This window comes from Paramormyrops kingsleyae, chromosome 24 (genome assembly GCF_048594095.1).
Source record: "Paramormyrops kingsleyae isolate MSU_618 chromosome 24, PKINGS_0.4, whole genome shotgun sequence".
Classification (NCBI taxonomy): domain Eukaryota; kingdom Metazoa; phylum Chordata; class Actinopteri; order Osteoglossiformes; family Mormyridae; genus Paramormyrops; species Paramormyrops kingsleyae.
The window spans coordinates 11,247,263-11,266,154 of NC_132820.1; the positions used below are offsets into that span (position 1 = coordinate 11,247,263).

The window sequence follows — 18,892 nt, forward strand, 5'->3', positions numbered from 1 at the left end:
GTTAGAGCAGCTGCATGGCCTCTTTAAAGAACAATAAAAATAACAATAATCACAAAACGGCAACAATAATAATGATAAAGGTATTGTTGTTGTTGTTGTTATTATTTAATAACAATAATGATAAAGGTGTTATTGTTGCTGTTATTATTATGTAGGCCAATTATAGGCATTGTCTTTGGGTTTCGTCCTGGGGGAGAGGCGCGCGTGAGCAGCTGGAAGTCTGCCCCCGTTCTGGGAGTGCGCGGTGTGCACGGTACTGTACGACTCTTCAGACGCCTAAAACGCGGGTGATCCATGCTGGTTTTTAGGGTCAGAAATCTTCACAGGCGCTACCATGTGCTTCTGTGCTTCAGTATCGCTGGAGTCATTATCTACCACTTCTGTGGGTGAGTCAAACGCGTTTCCTGACTGTAATATTTTTTTGCCTTTAACAGCTATGCCAACAGGTGTAACGTGTTTTCGTTGTACATCTGATTTTATTTGTGTGTATATTTCTATGTTTTTACGTTATTGATTCATCACTTACTTAACGGCATCAACAATTAACAGTACTTTATGGGAGCATTTCAGCATTTATTCAGAATCTATTTTAAAAGCAAATAACAGCGAATAGCTTTGCTTTTGATCTACCTGGGATAAGCTGGACAATGATCTGCTTCTGAAACAGCTGAAATCTTATAGTCTTATAAAACCGCCTTCAGTCCGTCAAATTCAGCAGTTAGTTTTGCGGTTATGATGTTTACCTGTTGCAGAAGTAGACCCTTGCACTAGTAAAAGGTTGATTTTTTTTTGTTGCATCATGTGATGTGGCACTTATAAAAAGAATAATTTTCTTTATGCCATATAAGGCAGGTGTCGTTAGCTCCAATCACTCGTGGCTATAGTCTCGGGTATTTTATGCCGGGCCCGGAGTATTTTAGCCCCGATGCCAATCTTCCTTCAAAAAGAAAAGAGCCAAGCCCCGTGTAAACTTTACTTAGCCCCTGATTAGCTAGAAACGCCCCTGTGCTTAGAGTAAAATGAATTTAACGACGATGGTTGAAATGTAAGTATTTGCAGCCTAATTAATTATATGAGCGCCAGGGCTGTTCATTGAGACTCATAAACCCATTTGTTCAAAACGAGTGTTTTGTCTATGAGGTGGCCGCTCACCATAGTGTCTGCCAGGGTCCAGCTTGGAGCAAAGACGATGACGAGGCGAGTGGGGCTCAAGGCCAATGGCACCCAGCTGACCCTGGAGGGCAAAGCTTTCTGCATCCTGGGTGGCTCCCTGCACTACTTCCGTGTGCCCAGGGCCTACTGGATGGACCGCATGCTAAAGCTGAAGGCCTGTGGACTGAACACTCTCACCACGTAAGACACACTGTTTGTTACAAATTTGTTTAATCATCAATAGCGCCCCCTACAGGACTTGTGTTGTATGTGCAACCTTTTGGTCAGTTCTGGTTCTTAAGCAGTAGCATGTCTGCTTTGGACCGATATTTGAAGGTACACCGGTGGCTTTCTGGGGGATTGGAAGATCTGCAAAGATGTGCCATCAGGGTGGTTGACTGTAATATGTCATGTCTGACCTGTTCACCTTTCAGGTACGTGCCCTGGAACCTACACGAACCAAAAAGAGGAGTCTTCGACTTTCAGAGGGAGCTGGACTTAGAGTAAGAACCGGCACCGCCTCCTGCTCTCACACGCCGAGGGTGGGGTCCTACCACAACGACAGAACCTCAGTACTCGGGGGTAAACGCATCCTTAAGAAGAGGAGATGCTGAGGTTCAGAGTCTCTGTTAAACTAGCATAGCCGAGCATAGCTAAGCCTTAAGCCCTAAGCTTGTTTTCTTAATCTTCCTGGCGGTGACAGTCCCCAGGTTAGCTTCCTCCTCGGAGATGATGTTTGCTCTGAAATCCCAGGGACGTGTCTCCTCAGCCTGTCTGGTTGCAGGCTTGGTAAATAAGCTCAGTGTCCTATCAGGGGAGCGAGGAACACGCCCTCGCAACAGAGCAGCCCTCTCATCTCCACAGCAACCCTCCTCCAGCCTGCAAATCGGCGCCCTCCCCAGTGAGAACGGTAGTGTCGCTAACTTTGTTCTGCTAATCAGGGCGTGGAAACACAAATATCGTTCATCCGTTTGAGTCGTGGATCGGATTTGCATGGCCTCCTGGAGCTCCGCCTGGGTGTGGAGCATCATCTGGGGGCTGTCTGCCACTATTCTTCTCTCCTTCTGTTCTCTGAGATTCCTCGACGTTCCTGAGATGCTTTGTGACCTGTTTTTGTTACAGGCCTTTGATGGAAACGAGCGTATGATTGATATTCTGTGTTTGAGCTCATGGAGCGTTGAGGCCCGGTGGAGGAGCTCTTAGAGAGGCCCTCAGACGGAGAGCCTTTGTGGGGGATGATGTAACGTTGGCGTTCTCCTGCTTTCAGGACTTACGTCAGCATGGCTGCCGAAGTGGGCCTCTGGGTGATCCTGCGGCCCGGACCGTACATATCAGCCCAGTGTGACCTCGGTGGTTTGCCAAGGTCTGTGTGGACCTGGTGATGTAACTACACAGGGTTTGGTTATCGGTTCTGATTTCTTTTATTATGAAAGTATTCTTGAGGAAGTGAGGTTTCTGGAGGATGGCCTATGAAGTCCTCATCCTCTCCCTCCTTTTTTTTTCCTCCCCCCCCCCCCCATCTGTTTTCTTAGCCCCCCTTGCCTCTTTCCTGTTGCCTTACATGTGTAAAGAGGTTAAACTGATGTTCAGTGCCCTCGCTGTTCCTCTCTTTGGCGTCCACTAGAGGGATATTCGCAGAGAAGAAAATACCAAACGGCATAATGGCCAATGGTGGATAGTTCAGGTCCAGGAACTGAAAATCCACACCAAGATTTTGTTTCAACCAACCAGTTTAGTATAAAAAGTCACAGTCACAAGAGTACTCAACTGGTTGGTTGAAACAAAATCTTGGTTTGGATTTTTACTTTCTGGATCTGAAATGTCCATGTCTGCTTGTGACCCGGTCTATTCCTGAAGTGACCGTGTTTTCCCTTGGTGCTCCCTCAGCTGGCTTTTGCGTGACCAGTCCATGCTGTTGAGGACCACCTACCCGGGCTTTACAGAAGCAGTCAATTCCTTCTTCGACAAGCTCATTCCAAAAGTGCTCCCCCTACAGGTAATTAACAAAAGCAGATACGGCCGCTTTGTTGTCTTACCTCTGACGTGTTGCCCTCTTTTAACTGGAATCGGGCAATTTCAGGGTCCAAGTGTTGATCCAGCCAACCTTTCAGAGGCATTTTGCTCTGTGTTGAGTTGTTCATTTGACATGTATCCCCTTCCACTCGTTTGTGTTTTCAGTTTAAGAGAGGTGGCCCCATCATCGCAGTGCAGGTGGAGAATGAGTACGGCTCTTATGCCAAGGACAGCACCTACATGCCCTTCATCAAGGAGGTAGGAGGATGAGGAGAAGCTGCTCCCAAATGCACTCTACGCTCCTGCCTATCTTCCTCTCGCTTGCTCACTTTCTCCATAGCACACTCCACACATCTAAGTCCTGTTATTCGGGGGGCCTATAGAGGGGTGGGCCCCCGGCCCCAGGTGAAAGCTGATTGGTCACCAGAATGCCTCTCCCCTGTCACTCACCGATCAGAAACATATCATTAGCTAATGATGAGGTTGCCCACTCTGTATGAATTATGGCTACTCTTGTACCCCCCACCACACCACCTTAATTGCCACTGCCGTCACTTCTGTTGCAGGCTCTGCTCTCTCGGGGGATCGAGGAGTTGCTGCTGACATCTGACACCCACGAGGGGATGAAGCAGGGAGGCGTGAGCGGAGGTGCCTGATGCCGCCATCTTCATTCGCTGATTTACTGGGATCCCCTGTGGACCTGTTCGCGTGTCTGTTTAAAACGGCACTGGTAGAGGAACAGATAAAAGCGAAACCAGCTTGAATCAAAAGCACAGAATCTTAAATCAGTGTTTCTCGACCCAGTCCTCAGGGACACATTTTTACTCCTTCACTGCTTCCAACCCACCTGCAGCTGGTATTCGGTGTTTTTGATTGGATGGGAGCTGGGAGGGAGCAGAAATGTGAACTGTCTTGAGAAATTACTTCAAAAGGCGATTCGGCATTAGGGAGTGAATTTTGCTGAAAGCTGCAGTGCCTCTTTCTCTCTGTCTCTCTCTGTTCAGGAATGTTTCTGACTTTTTTTTTTCCTTCATGTGGAATATTGTGTTTCTCTCTCTGAAAGCACTCCAAGCCATCAACCTTCAGAAACTGAGCCATGAGGTCACAGAGTACCTCGACACCGATCGGGTGAGTCTTAGCATTCAATGGCACAGTGCCCGGTCAACCTTGGTTCACGCTAAAGCGGAACACCAGTTACCTCGTGCCTTAGTGTCCTTCATGAACTTAATACGACCGTTGATGTTGCAGTCTGGGAGCCCTAAGATGGTGATGGAGTACCGGGTCGGCCGGGTTGATGTCTGGGGTGATCTGCACCATGTCTTAGGACCAGAAGGTAGGTGAGATGTGCGACGGATGGTCCTCTATGAGAACAGCCCAGAGCTCTACTGACACACCTCAGTCATTATTCACCAGTTGTTGGTTAACATCTCATCTGATGCCAAGTGCAGAACGAGGCAACTGCAGTTGTGGTCCGAACACAGCTAGGTTACTAGAGCCGTGATCTATTGTGTGTGTGAAGTGGCCATTGGTGTCGCCATGCCAACAAGCACTGATCGGCGACTCCGCCCTTTTTTTCACAGACATGATCGCCACGGTGAGAAAGATTTTAAAAAGGGGTGCGTCCATCAACATTTACATGTTTCACGGTGGCACCAACTTCGGATTCATGAGCGGGGCGTCATGGCACCTGGAGCCCAAGCCGCAAGTCACCAGCTATGGTCGGTGCTCTTACCGTACCGGCCCGTACGGCACTGGATTTCCTGTGTAACTTAGTAGATTTCTGACTGCTACGAGCGGAGCCGATTAACACTGTGACCAGTAGAGGGCGCCATCTGTCTGTTTATTATTGCCGATAGACTGGTCTGTCGCTGGTAAGTTACGTTATGTCTAGCCAGCCTGTTGTTGCTTACAAAGCTGATATTTCCACTTCGGCATCTTTAAGGACCAGAGTAACCCTCAGTGGTTCCTGAAACGTTCTCAAACTCGCTCCCGGATGGTGAGGGGAGGGCAGCATTTTTGCGCTTCTCTGTGGGTTCATGACAGCAATTGGTTTGACTGGGTCAGGTCTTGGTTTCACCCCAGTATCTTCCTCGCCTTCTTCAGTCTCCTTGGCATGGACGGGAAGGGGCCCCCGTTTTCAGGTGCTGTTGTAGTATATAGACTAGTTGAAAACTATGAGTCACATACTGATATATTTAATGATCTGCTTAATGTTACTAATTTGATGTTTTCTTTCACATGAACTATTGTGAAAAGTTTGCATTTATTATATAATAGAATAGTACCTAATGTAAAATATCAGATAGAAGCATATTATGCAGCAAATGCATATGATATTTCCCATCGGCCCCCCCTTGACGGTACCATTGCTTGTTTAGGTTAGTGTCTCTCCCGGGACTCAGGGACCCCCCCAGATAAGTCCATGTTTTTGCTCCCTAGGGAGATGGGGGGGAAGCAAAAATATGGACCATCTGGTCCCTCCCTAGGACCGGGTTGGGAAACGCTGGTTTAGATGAACGTTTAGACACTGGTCTCGATGGAGAATGACGCAGCATCTGTTGCGTTCCAGATTACGACGCTCCTCTCTCTGAAGCTGGAGATTACACGGCCAAGTACCACCTCTTGAGGGACCTTCTCGGTCGCTACCGAAGTATGCATTTTCATCTCTGTCCAGTCTCTGGTTTGTTAGCATTTGGAGGTGAAAGGTCAAGGGGCGACCTAATGACGTATGCGCTGGTGAGGAAGTTGAGACAGGCTGATGTTCTCTGATGGTTTGGTTAAATGTTGCTGCTTCTTCTAATTACTTGCATATTGTGTTTGGCTGCATCCATGCAAACGAGGCATTATTTGAAGCCTCTGTTTGTGCTTCTCGCTCCATCCCTATCCCGCTGGTGTGTGTCCTGCAGGCATACCGCTCCCAGACATGCCGGTCCTTCGCGGAGCGGAAGCTTATGAGGCTGCCATCGTGTACTTCCACCTGTCCCTCTGGGAGGCGCTGCCGTTGACTGAGGGGGTGAGGACGGCCGGCTCTGGGTCTCCGGCTGCTCCACGTTCCGGCAAGACTGATCGAGGACATAGAAGTTGCCGGAAGAGTCATCATTGTCAAAATCCTAGAAAGTCTGGCCAAAACTGAATACTTACTGTTGTTTTCCTGAAGCCGTTTAGATCTGAGAGTCCCATCTCCATGGAGAACCTTCCGGCATACAACGGCAATGGCCAGTCATATGGGTACACGCTGTACGAGACCACCATCAGCGATGGTGGTATCCTGAACTCCCAGGGCAACGTGCGTGATCGAGCTCTGGTAAGTCTGACTCGTGCCGGTTTGAGTCTAGTGAATGCCAGCAGTGATCCTACTCCGTTGGCCCTTAGCAAGGCTCTTAACCTCCAGCTGCTTCTTCCTGGGTATGACGTTAATCTACATCCAGCCCTGCAAGCAGATCCTCCAGCTCTCAGGGAAAATTTGGGGGCTAATTTCACCTAGTGAGGTATCACCCACTGCGCTCGGCTTCTCATTGCTACGGCATCAGTGTGTGCTCAGTTTGTTTATGTAATTGCATGCAAACTGTTCCAAAGCTCATTTCTGTTGCAGGTGTTTCTGGACAAACAGTTCCTCGGCGTGCTGACATATAAAATCCTGGAGCTGGCTGTGCCTGATGGGAGGGTAGGGTGCCGCGGGTCTTTGGGGACCCGATTCTGTTTGATTATAAACCCGATGGGGAGGCTGACAGCACTTAATGCTCAAAGCGGTGCCTCGGGTCGGACGGTTTGTGAGTAAAGGGGGAGTGCACAATGTTCGGTGACCCTGTTAGAAATTAAGCGTTATTTGCTATTTGTACAAGTGTAAATACAGGTACATCGGAATTCTTAATCCCATCATGTTCTTCTTTGAGCCAGACGCACATACACTATATCGACAAAAGTACTGGGACACCTGGCCGTTACACCTACAGGAACTTGTACGACATCCCAAGTTAACAGGGTTAACAGGTGCCACTCTTCTGGGAAGGCTTTCCACAAGATTCTGGAGTGTGGCTGTGGGAATGTTTGCCCATTCACCCAGAAGAGCATTTGTGAGGTCAGGCTCTGATGTTGGATGTGAAGGCCTGACTCGCGATCTCCATTCTAGTTCATCCCGAAGGTGTTTGAAGGGGATGAGGTCAGGACTCTGTGAGGGCCAGTCAAGTTCTTCCCCACAAAACTCACCCAACCATGTCTTTATGGACCTTGCTTTTGTGCACTGGGGCACAGTCATGCTGGAACAGAAAGGACCTCTTCCCCAAACTGCTCCCACAAAGTTAGCATACAGTCTTGGCATGCTGAAGCATTAGGAGTTCCCCTCACTGGCACTAAGTGGCCCAGCCCAACCCCTAAAAAACAAATGAATCAGTTCAAGGGATGTGTGGTAATTAGCACAAGGAGGTGCAAGGAGTTGAATCAGGTGTGTTAAATGAGGGGAAACCCAAAAATGTGCAGGGCTCCGGCCCCCCAGGACTGAAGTTTGACACCCCCTCTATAAGTGGTCTGCCACTTTGTGGTTGAGGTTCCACTTTGTAATAATACCACTTACATTTGACCATGGAATGTCTAGCAGGGAATATATTTCAAAAACTGACTTATTACAAAGGTGGCATCCTATGACAGCATCACATCTGAATTCACTGAGCTCTCCAGAACGACCCATTTCTTTCACAAATGTTTGTAGACCAGACTAAATGGCTAGGTGCTTCGTTTTATACACTTCTGACAATGGGTCTGGGTGACACACGCAAATTCAGTGATTAAGTGGCTTGTACTTTTGTCCATAGAGTGTAAATCAGGGGTCTCCAACTCCGGTCCTGCAGAGCTACTATCCAGTTGGTTTTCAATCCTACCTGGCTTCTGATGAGCCACACCTGTTCTCAGGTAAATACCAGGGCCAGGTGTAGCTCATCAGAAGCCAAGTAGGATAGAAAACCTACTGGATAGTAGTTCTCCAGGACCGGAGTTGGAGACCCCTGGTGTAAATACATCTGAGAGCAAATTTTGGGGTCTATGCAGGTTCGCCCAATTATCCTGAGCCCCTATAGAATTTTTTGGGCGTTAAGAGTCTTATTCAAGGGCTCAACAGGAAAGTAATTATTCAAAAGCACTTGTGTCAAAAGTGGGATTCGAACCCATGCCTCCATTCAGAGACCAGAACACTCACTATGCAAGTGAAGGTGATTATTCTTGAGTCTGGCGCCTTTGCCCACTCGGCCATCTTGACACTATGGGTTGTTTGACATTAGTCTCCTGAAAACGGTTGGTAGTGAAAATGGGTCTCAGACTGGATGTTTCTTCATTTTGGATTGCAGGGTGTGCGAACGCTGAGCCTTCTGGTGGAGAACGGTGGCCGGGTGAGCCGGGGGGAGCAGCTGGACAGACAGCACAAAGGTGGAGTTTGAAACCAACCCTCCAGCATGCAGCAGAGAAGTCTGTGGAGTTCCAGATGGTGTTGGGATTGGTGACAGGATGGTGTGGTTAAGGATGACCCAAGTTAAAGGGGTCTTATTTTGAGCACAGTGTCAGCTGAACATCACGAGTTTGTTCTGGATAAAAAATATCCACTAGCCACCGGTGACATTGGGAAGCAATGACTATCAGAGATGCTACTTTGACTTTCCTATTTCCAATAATTATATCTTAGTCAAGTGACATTTTTTTCTGTACATGCATAATGAACTGAACTGTTTTTTCTTTAATGTGAACACAATTTTTTTTTTCCCCTTCCTTCATCCATTAGATTATTCTGTGGTTTTATTGCAGGCCTGGTGGGGGATGTTCTACTGAATGATGTTCCTCTGAAGGATTTCACCATCTATATCCTGGACATGAAGTCAACCTTCATAGACAGGTGTGGGACTGCCGATGTGCGGAAATGTTGCCTCTGCCATATTTTCCACGTACCAGGAAACGCCGTGTCAGCGTTTGAATTTAATCAGCTAAAAAACTGAACTTAATTCTGACCTCACCTGTGAAGGGCAACGTTTTCACCGCAGTAATTAGTGTTGCTGAATGGGAGGATTCTGTTTCATTCCATTTAATGATCTCTATTTCAGCATTTTTGCTGTTAGGGAAAAACGAGTCTAATGTTTAAAAGAGGTATATAAAAAGCACAGTTCTGAGAGTACTGCAAGGTGCAGTATTCTTTTTTGACAGATCTCAGAAAGTTTTTCTTTGCACACGAATTCAAGTGCACCATTACATCACTGCTGATATTAGACAACAGAAGGACAGAGATAGGGTTACCATATTAAAGCGAGACGAAAAAGAGGACGTGTTCATTGATCAGAATATTAATGAGTTTTCACTGACCAATCAGGTAGCGCTTCCCTTAGGCATATTCATAGATTTTCCCTAATCACCCCCTAAAATGAAAATCTACGGCTGGGGAAGCCTGGACACTTTACAGTTACAGTTAACTGTCATTTTACAATGTACAGTACATACAATTGATTCAATATATGTGTATACAAGTGTTTTTCAACAAAAGTCACAAAACGCTAAGCTAAAGTTTGTTAAACTTCAAGCAAACAAAGCGAGTCACTGTTCACATGAAAACAAAAAGAAAGTGCCCAAGTGCCGATGGTTTTCGGAAACTGACGTCACTCATGAGCAGCGTGACATGTAGGGATGTGCATTTCGTTTAATTTTTTTAATAAACGTGTGCAGGAGCCTTGGAAATGCTGTGTGGTGATACTGAGTGGCTTTATCTGTTGCTGTAATCCAGTGGTTCTCAACCTTTTTGCACCACGACCAAATCTTTACCATACCAGCTCAGTCGCGACCCTATATGAAGTATAAGTTTAAACTAACGCTATGATCAGGTGCGCAGTGAACTCGCAGTTTAGGCCAATCAATGCCTATTGCACAAATCTGATTGGATGTGCCAGTGAATTTTATATTAAGCATCTGCGGTTTGGCTTCTTGGATTGGTTAAGTGTTCACCAGTTTTGCGTTAAGCATTTGCAGACCCAAGACCTGTTTATATAGGTTTAGGATTGGGGCTAGGAAATCTGATCTTGGATCAGCATAGGAGCTTGCTGGTTTTAAAATGCTTACTTTTCCAACTCTGCCTCGCGACCCTTTAAGAACTTGCCACAACCCAAATTTGGGTCACGACCCATGGATTGATAATGGCTTGTGTAATCAACACTAACCCAAATCCAGACTTTCTGACCTGACTGTGATCTCTAGCCATTCGTGTGTTAGTTATCTGTAATTAATCTCCATTAGCCAGTTATAAGGGCACTGATTGCTGTCAGGATACTGACCCATGGTGAACCCTGACTGTCTGTATTGCAGCTTACGATGGGCACCCTGGAAGGTGCCCCCCTACACACCCACCTTCCCGGGATTTTTCCAAGGGAGGTTATTCGTCGACGGTTACCCAAGCGACACCTTTGTCAAGCTGCCAGTGAGTGCCTCTCATATCTGTTTTGTTCTAATGATAGTCCTCCTTTGGAGTGAAAGAAAAGCGACATCATAGCCACACCCACTGATTACAGCACAGCATGGTTTACTGCTCAGCTAGGGGGCTCAAACTGAGGTTTCATTAACACAGAAATAAATTTTCAAAAATTATTTAAAATATTGTTTAAATGGTGTTGATATTGTGCCATAATCTATATGGGACAGTGTGTGGTTGAGTGGGTTAAGCCTCTGTGTCTGTGATCATAAAGTCACTGGTTCTAGACTGGCTTTATCCCATCTGCCGGTCTTCGACCAAGACCCTTAGCTCCCTGGGTACTGCAACAGGTGGTTGCCCTTCACAGCCAATTTGCTCTCACCTATAAAGAGCAAGCTGGAGGCAGTGTCAAGAGAATATCCCTGCAGGGATCAATGAAGTGCCATTTATTATTTCACACCAAGGATCTCTGTGCAAAAACTGATTTAAAATATCATCAATAATGTGCGTATTTATAGAAATTCAGTATATTGCTTCTCTTGGTCAGGCTAAGGAACACCCTGGGCAGGATGTCAGTCCATCATAGGGCATACACAGCCATAGACTGGGGATAGCTATAAACACCAATTAGCCTGAAACAGCCAGTTAGCCCTGACAGGGAAGCAATATCTTAAGGCAGCCCCTGTGAGCATGTAAATGCCTTAATATTAACCCCATGTCGCTTAAGCTGTATCATGAATCTGCAAGATTTGGATGCTGTGTAGAGCAGACAAACATACAATGTTGGTGCCCACAGGGCTGGGGCAAAGGCGTGGTGTTTGTGAACGGGCAGAACCTCGGACGCCACTGGTCTGTAGGACCCCAGCAAAGTCTCTACCTTCCGGGGCCTTGGCTCAACAGCGGAGCAAACGAGGTAAAGAAAAAGGGAGTATGGCTGTAAAACCCAGTGTACTCTTCAGTGTAATGCAAGTGAACATGTGACCAGGTGCTGTAGGTTTTACTATACGCATTTTCACCTGTTACCAGGACACAAAGTGATAAGCAAAGTTTAACCATATCAATACATGAGGTAAACATTCTCATAACAGAGTAAGAAATGAATTTGAAAGCTTTGCATGCCTCGTAAAATCTGACTGCCGACATCAAATCCCAGCCAATCAGTGTTGTTTTCACCCAGTGGCTTTGGTGAGCGACCTTTCCCTTACTGAGGGATAAACCTCCCCTTGTCTTTGTGCTGACTGCAGGTTATCGTGTTTGAAGAAGAGGAGGCTGACCTTAAAGTCCACTTTGAGAGTTCTGCAGATCTGGGCATGGCTGCTGACATTTAGGGAATCGGAGATGCGTCAGTGACATTGTTCTGGGGGGCATTTTCCTTTGCTTATGGCAGCTTTTAGTTGATTTCATTCTGAAAATTTTAGAACTGTTTTTTTAAAATACTGATTTAAAATGAAAACAGCATGAGCTATAATAAAATACTGATGGAATTATGATATTTTTTCTTTTTGGATATTTACTTATCGAAATTGCTAACTAAGCAGTGTATTGCATTGCTGTTAGACACCTGATATAATGAGGCATTAAAGGTCGAGGATTTGTGGGGAATCAGGCATCACCTTACTTTACTCTATTAGTGGGTTATATGGAATTGCTACAGTATTTAAACAGAACCAGGATTTTACAACAGTCTGTACTGGATAAACAGCTGGAATTCAGATCGATGGATCGAGTGACTGGTGAGCTTTTTCATACACATTTATACTGGTTGTAAAAGGGAAAAAAAATAACAAACATACCTCTCAGGTGTGATGAACAAAAGACAGCTTTGAGTGTGGCACGGTACAGATATTAACACACAAGTCTGCAGACGTTTATTCACTGGGGCAAAATGTGCATTAACTTATCCAGGCACAAAACTAACCAATTTCTGCTGCAGTAACTACGCTGCGAGATTATTAGGTTAGAACCAATAACTTACAGGATTTCATAACAGGAAAAAACACTGCGAACAAAATAAACCTTATAAAGTGCTTTTTGAATGCTTGTTTTGTAGAACTACAAAGCTTTTTTTTTCTTTAACAAGAGCATTTTAAATTGCTTAAATCTTGGTGAGGTGAGCTTCTGGAAGAGGAGTTATCTGCACTCACTTCTGACAGCTTTCATGAACACACGAACCATGTGACACGCTAACTCGTGCCAAACGCAAACATGACACAATGCTGTTTAACCAGCCTTTAAAAAAACACACACGTCAAATTAAAAAAAAAAAAAAAAAAAGTTCTTTTGTATATTTGCAGGATGAAAAAATTCAGAATGCCAACTAGTTGCAGGTTGAATGAGGTCATTAAGTGGTCGTCTTATCCAATGGCAATGACTTCTGACACGCCTCCATGTTCTAGTAAGGAGGCAAATCTACAACGACCCGTCGGATCTGGCCTCTGATTGGCTTTCAGCTCCATGCCATCCTCTCAGCTGTGGTCACTCGCGCTGGTCATTGCATCAAGGTCCTGCTGTGTGGTTTTCTGCTAGCTTGACACTGAACTGAATAAATATTGCTGCTCTCTCTACCGATGTGTGCTTCAGCGGGATCATCGCTGGCCCGTCCACATGCCGCCTGATTACTGCTGTGTTTAGTGGGGGTCGCAGGGGCCTGTCCCAGGAGCCCCCGCCACGGAGCACGGAAAGCGTGGCAGTCTGATCCAGGTCACTCCTCTCAGGTTCTTCAAGGTAACAGAGCCCAACGCGAGTGCCTGAACACTGAGGAGGGGAGGCCAACGTCTGGGTTATTTACCAATGCTACATGACTGAAAGACTTATACTGCAGCTTACCAACAATACAGAATTTTTCCATGTTAGCCAACAAAGTAAAATGTTAATCGTATGATAAATACCAAAATGAAAATGTAGTGCTTACAACTGCAAGCGATAAATGGTTGCTTTAAAAATATAGTAGTTAATGCAGCCAAACATGAACCTCACAAAGAAAATGTCATGCACTCTTCCAGCTGTGTTGATTTGGTAATGCCTTTTTCGGTTTACCATTATGAAGACAAACATTTGAAAAACTTCCACCAATTTCATAAACCAGTGTTTCCCTATCTGGTCTGTGGGTCCCCGAGGACTGGGACTGGGAAACACTGTAATAGACCATCAAAGAGGGCTGGCAGCTCTGGCCTGTGCAGATCTATATGCTTATCCACAGGACCATGCACTCCGGGTCAGAGTTAAGGGTGTGACCTGCTCTACTACCTCCAAGTAAGATACTCATCTACCTGTACAAATGACACAGGCCAATGCATCAGATGAGAAGTTAAATGCAGTTTTTACCAGTATTGGAAGTGGCCTTATATTTCCACGTTGGGGTCTGTGAAGCCCTTCTTGCCCTCGTTAACCAGGACAGGCTTTTCCGTCCTGGTGTGCCACACGAGAACCTGGGGACATTGGAGAAAGCGTGAATGTCACGGGCAGCACCAGGGAGGCGGGACACCCGCTGGGTGAATGTGTTTGACTGGCCCACCTGATTAGGAATTACAGGACATACCTCATACTAAGAAATCAACGTAATGTCAAACCACAACAAAAAAGACAGGCCTGAAAGGGCATCTGTTAAGAACCCAGCTGTGTGAAGCCACCGATTAAAACCTTGATTCTAATTACTTTCTAACACCAGGACTTGTCTTGGTAAAGACAGCTTGTGAGGTTTCCCGCACTCAGCAAACAATGCTGTTTCTCCCGTGTTTCTCACAGAACGGGAAAATGAGAGTAAGGCACTTTCCACCCCTGTAGGATGGGTAGGAGAGCTTCATGCTTTCTCCTGGGAACGGCGCTATAGTAGCAGGAGAGGAACAAATCAAGCTGTCCTACAGCCCTGTTTGTTTCCATCTCTGGACAATTGATCTGGAAGCGAAGCTTTTTATTACAGAAAAAAGGCTTGAGCTGCACTTGGGTCCCACTGTGATCTGCTATATAGATAAAAAGCCCCGTTGCATTGATTTCCACCTCATTGTTCATGCTTGCTTTTAACCCCAAGCGTTTGTGCTGAATGCGAAAGGTATGGAAGGCAGCACAGACTGTCCGTGACGCTCCCTGTTGTGCCCCAAACCGCGCATGACCTCACCTTAGTGCAGTTGGCGGCCTTGGGCTCCAGGTCGCTGAGCGTGACCAGCTCACGCAGCAGGCTGCTCTCCTGGTAGCCGCCCTTGACGCCACGCAGTTTGAAGTAGGCCTGAGGCCTCAGTAGGATGAGGCGCAGGTTGACGGCGAAGCCCGCCATGTCGATGGCGAAGGGCCGGTGCGGGTCGAAAACCGTCTTCCAGCCGTACACCTTGCCAGCGGCATTGACGCGTGGCGACTCGAAGCGCAGGCCGCCCACGAAAGCCACGGGCCACACAGACACCGTGCGTGTCGACCGCATCTGTTGAATGGGAGAGTGGGTAGTGCAGGGCATGGAGGAGAGCCGAATCCACTGCGTTTGGCGTCTGAAAACCCCCGAGACACTGCTTGCTGTACGCGCTCAGCTTTTTGAGTTTCTTCTGCACACAGACACTATAATAACATACATTTGCCTTACTGTGTTCCTGCTACGTCATTGTATTGTGCTTTTTGGATGAGATGGTCTGCCAAATAAATACAGGAATGAAGACGTTTATTAGTCTGCGCAAAATGCAGCGGCCATCACTGTGAGGCAGGATCAGCACCGTGGACAGCGGTCTCTCCACACCTATGTTCTGCGAGGAAGGCTCGTGGGAGTTGTACTTACACAAAAATGTTCTGAAGGTAGAACAAAATAGTATTGGTTCAGAGAGATAAACAATCAGATTGTAGAGGAGCTGGATCCAAACAACTAGAGGAAGTGGAACCAACCAATCAGATGTCTTGGTCCCGCCTCCTCTAGTTGCTAGGTCATCTAGAAGCCTCTTTTTTTCCAAGGCTATCATGTACTAACAAATGAGTGGTCTAAAAAGGCCAGGCAGTGGCCTGAGCCCCAACCTCACCAAAGACAGCTATAGGTTTTTAAAGAAAGCAATTTGCCACTGCTCTGCAATCAGACTCTTCTTCAGTGCGCGTGTTGTACTGTCACTGTTCATCGGCAAGCTGTCATCATCAGCTAGTGTATGCCAATTTCTTGTATATTTTAAAGACTCGTTGAGCCAAGATCAGCCTTAGAACTACATCCTTGGAGTGCATACTAACACGCACCCCCTGCTCTACTCTAATGGTACGTCTTACCTCTTCAAACAGCTCCAGGCTGTAGGTGTTGTCATCATCTGCGAAGTAGACGACGCCTCGTTGGGTGGAGTTGGAACCCAGGGTCTCGCGGAGCCAGCGCAGGGCCAAGTTCCTCTGCACGGTGCCCCGCGGAATGCGAGGGTCGCGGGCGTCGGCGCGGCTCTTGTAACCCCGTGGCGTCTCCACGCTGAGGTGTGTATAGTTGAGGCCCGTGTTGCGGAGCAGGCGGCCCACCAGGGCTGTGGGCCGGGCTGCGTCTTCCACTAGGATCCAGTGCAGGTTGGGCACATGCAGGAGTGTGTTTGCCAGCCGCGTTAGCTCCGCCCTCTGTACAGGCCGGCCGTAGGTGGGCGTGACCACGTGGATGGTAGGGAGGGTGTCAGACCAGGGTGGGGGCCGTGTGTACACATACTCAGTGCGAACCACCTCCACAATGTCCCGTTCCGGGGAGCAACGCTCCTTGGAGGTCACTGGGGCTGGAGCCATCTCATGCTGGACTTCGCTCTTGTCATCTGGGGAGGGAAAAGGCACAATGACAGGGGTTAGGAAGCCCCGGATCTGGCGTGCACGCCTGGCACACGGCACAGTATGCGGTGCTGGTACCTGCTGGCCGCTGCTGTCGGACCACAGGCCTTTCTGGTAGGACAAAGAGTTCTTTGATTAGCTGTTGACAGGCTGCAAGGAGCGAAAGCAGGTGCGGTGAGTCTGGGCGCCCCTTTCTGTTCCCTGGTTAGAAAGCGCCAGCTTTTCAGGGCAGGGTTCAAAAGATGGGCTACATGTGGGCTTCTGTGTTAACTAAATCTGCATACTGTCAGATGGAGCTGTGCAAGCACACAACACAACATACAGTGCTGGCTCTGTCAAGATCAAGCACCAATTTCCACCCATTTTCTTTTAATGAATCTGAACTTAAATGATTAGAATTTAAACACTAAGAGTCAGTGGTATGGTTTGGGAATGGATTAGGGTTACACTAAGTTTTAAGATTTGATAAGGATTAGGCTTAGGGTTATACTGACTTAGGATCAGGCATGGCCTATATCTAACCCTAAAGCTAGCTAACCTTAAGCCTTAACCCTTACATTAGACCTAACCCCAAAACAAAGCCTAACCTTAACTATATGCCTAACTCTGAAGCCAAACCGAATACTCTCCCTTAACCCTAGCCATGACCCAAAATCTGACTATAACCCTAAACCTACAAGAAATGTCAAACATATCCCTAGCCAGGCCTATCCAGCCATGACCCCGTAGAAGAAATGGCACAACAGAAAACTGCTAGATTAATAATTAATGGTGCCATATTCATTATAATTTAAATCCCAGAACTCATAGTACAGTTCATCACCAATATCAACAATATCCAGCACAGCTCTACATTAGAAACAGGCCAAGTATTCAGGTGTGGCAGGATCCCGGACAGGAAGGCAGAGGGTTTGGAGAGTTTGGAGCTATGGACTGCTGGCACCAGCACCACATGGTGGTCACATGGGGCCACCATTCTGGACACATGTCCAACTGCAATGATGACCTCATCACTACACTCCCACTAACAGCAGCAGCCTTAACTTCTGTGCCATGGAATGCTAGCAATCTGCAAGTCTTCGTTTCTATAGTACATTTATTTATTTAGCTTGGGGTTAGAGAGGAGAATTAGCTGGTGCTAAAGGCATCTGATCAGATCATCAAGTAATCTAGGCATTTTTGGTTTTTTTTTACTAATTTTATACCTCCAATTCTTGTGCAGGGTCTGAAAACAGTTTGTGTGTCTAAAACAATCATACCAAGCATTATAACTGATGATGTAAGTGCAAAGTGCTAAAGTCATCCTTCGGTGTATATTTTGGCAAGTCAAGACCAATGGGCGTGGTTTTCATCCATTACCCTTTGGAATTGCAAGCATGGGAGCAACGGCACTCCGGTGCCAGACAGTGATGAGCAGCGTCCAGGGCAGCACAATCAGCACTACAGCGAGAACGTCTCTTCTCTTGGGCATCTCCAGCACTGTGCTCATGCCACGTCATCACCTGTGAACATGTGAACAGGGGGGTGGGGTCAGTCTGGCACAGGGCAAATACACGCTGGGGGTGTAACGATTCTCCAAATCTACAGTTTGGTTCAGACCTCAAGTTTTGAGCCGCTGTTCGACTTGATACCTTGTTTGTTTTCTTTTTTTCTTTGAGGGGGAGGGACAAGAAAAAAATAATAACCACATACCACAACTTCACATAAAATAACCATATAAACAAAAAATAAATTAAAAAACAAAATGTAAATCAAAATACTCAACTCTACTGGATGACCAAAATGTTCCCACACCGCTGACTTGAATGTGTCATGATCTTCTGCAATCTCAAGGTTATTATCCACTGGAGCTAATGAAACTAGCCTAACTCTTACCACAGGCACAATCACTCGATCATGATTGGACCAAAACAGTCATGTGACACACATAGTTGGAAAACAATAAAATAGATGTCATGTGTGAAATTTACATGGCATACAGCTTACCCTAATTTTAAACAGAATAATAACTATATTACTATATTATTTTGTGATATCACTGGTTATATTATGACACTATGACACAGAAATAGCAGCTTGTGTGGCTGCCTGTATTCAAACTGATAATAGCAATGGTTAGGGATGGATAATATGGACCAAAAATCATATCGGCGATATAAACTTTCCCCATAAACTAATAACAAATAGTTCCAAGTCAGAGCCAAATGTCCCCAGTGTCACACAGGCACTTTTATTAACAGACAGCTGTACATGTCGTACATGAAAAAAATGGCTCAAAAATGAATTACCCACTTATATTTCACCAACCAGCTCCTCTTCTAGCTTGCCTTGTGTCTGTCTCCATGTTGTTGCTGAATGCAGGACTTGTGAGCGGGAGAGGCAGGTTGTGTGCAGAGGGACAGGGGTGGGACATGGTGAAGTTACATAAACTATATATATATAAATGATATTGTCTCATCCTATATGTCGTATGAAAATATATTAATATATCTAAAAAAACTTGATACATCGCCTAGCCCTAGTAATGGAAACAGGAAAGTGCCTAGT

At 46.4% G+C, this 18,892-nt stretch overlaps 2 protein-coding genes and 1 non-coding gene across 36 annotated transcripts in view; 1 reads left to right on the top strand and 2 right to left on the bottom strand.

Annotated features, from left to right (window-relative positions):
* Positions 1-104: 104 nt before the first annotated feature.
* LOC111860880 (beta-galactosidase-1-like protein 2) lies at positions 105-12,082 on the top strand. Of its 2 annotated transcripts, none has more exons than XM_023844981.2 (19): positions 105-386; positions 1,168-1,353; positions 1,587-1,655; positions 2,420-2,515; positions 3,040-3,148; positions 3,331-3,423; positions 3,732-3,813; positions 4,229-4,293; positions 4,414-4,498; positions 4,746-4,883; positions 5,735-5,815; positions 6,072-6,178; positions 6,323-6,469; positions 6,758-6,829; positions 8,502-8,580; positions 8,953-9,040; positions 10,492-10,603; positions 11,391-11,507; positions 11,839-12,082. In XM_023844981.2, exons 1-19 carry the CDS (start codon positions 295-297, stop codon positions 11,920-11,922), a joined length of 1,902 nt encoding a protein of 633 aa, XP_023700749.2. In that variant the 5' UTR covers positions 105-294; the 3' UTR covers positions 11,923-12,082. The 2 variants fall into 2 exon arrangements, with proteins under 2 accessions (XP_023700749.2, XP_023700750.2); XM_023844982.2 differs by lacking the exon at positions 105-386 and adding an exon at positions 831-1,045.
* trnal-caa (transfer RNA leucine (anticodon CAA)) lies at positions 8,301-8,413 on the bottom strand. The gene is made up of 2 exons: positions 8,376-8,413; positions 8,301-8,346 (listed from the first exon to the last, which is right to left on the bottom strand). It is a non-coding gene; the product is annotated as a tRNA-Leu (tRNA).
* A 349-nt stretch (positions 12,083-12,431) lies between the features above and the next one.
* LOC111860881 (galactosylgalactosylxylosylprotein 3-beta-glucuronosyltransferase 1-like) overlaps positions 12,432-18,892 on the bottom strand; it is a 38,977-nt gene continuing 32,516 nt past the window's right edge. For 11 of the 33 annotated variants that reach the window (XM_023844993.2, XM_023844995.2, XM_023844994.2 and 8 more), the window contains 9 exons: positions 18,638-18,708; positions 18,111-18,215; positions 17,945-17,996; positions 17,705-17,847; positions 16,424-16,546; positions 15,821-16,332; positions 14,709-15,005; positions 13,919-14,022; positions 12,432-13,348 (listed from right to left, as the gene is read on the bottom strand). In XM_023844993.2, the coding sequence (XP_023700761.1) occupies positions 13,936-14,022; positions 14,709-15,005; positions 15,821-16,332; positions 16,424-16,546; positions 17,705-17,834 (1,149 nt within the window). In that variant the 5' untranslated portion in view covers positions 17,835-17,847; positions 17,945-17,996; positions 18,111-18,215; positions 18,638-18,708 and the 3' untranslated portion in view covers positions 12,432-13,348; positions 13,919-13,935. Of the gene's footprint in view, positions 13,349-13,918; positions 14,023-14,708; positions 15,006-15,820; positions 16,333-16,423; positions 16,547-17,704; positions 17,848-17,944; positions 17,997-18,110; positions 18,235-18,633; positions 18,710-18,892 lie in introns of all 33 variants that reach the window. The other 22 variants (XM_023845006.2, XM_023845010.2, XM_023845007.2 and 19 more) reach the window with 12 other exon arrangements.

What these genes read in the sequence shown, in the direction of transcription:
- LOC111860880 (XM_023844981.2), top strand. Translation starts at nt 295, where the DNA reads ATGCTGGTTTTTAGGGTCAGAAATCTTCACAGGCGCTACCATGTGCTT. An exon ending in GGACTGAACACTCTCACCAC is followed by an intron (nt 1,354 to 1,586) that starts GTAAGACACACT and finishes TTCACCTTTCAG; the next exon opens with GTACGTGCCCTGGAACCTAC. An exon ending in ACATGCCCTTCATCAAGGAG is followed by an intron (nt 3,424 to 3,731) that starts GTAGGAGGATGA and finishes CTTCTGTTGCAG; the next exon opens with GCTCTGCTCTCTCGGGGGAT.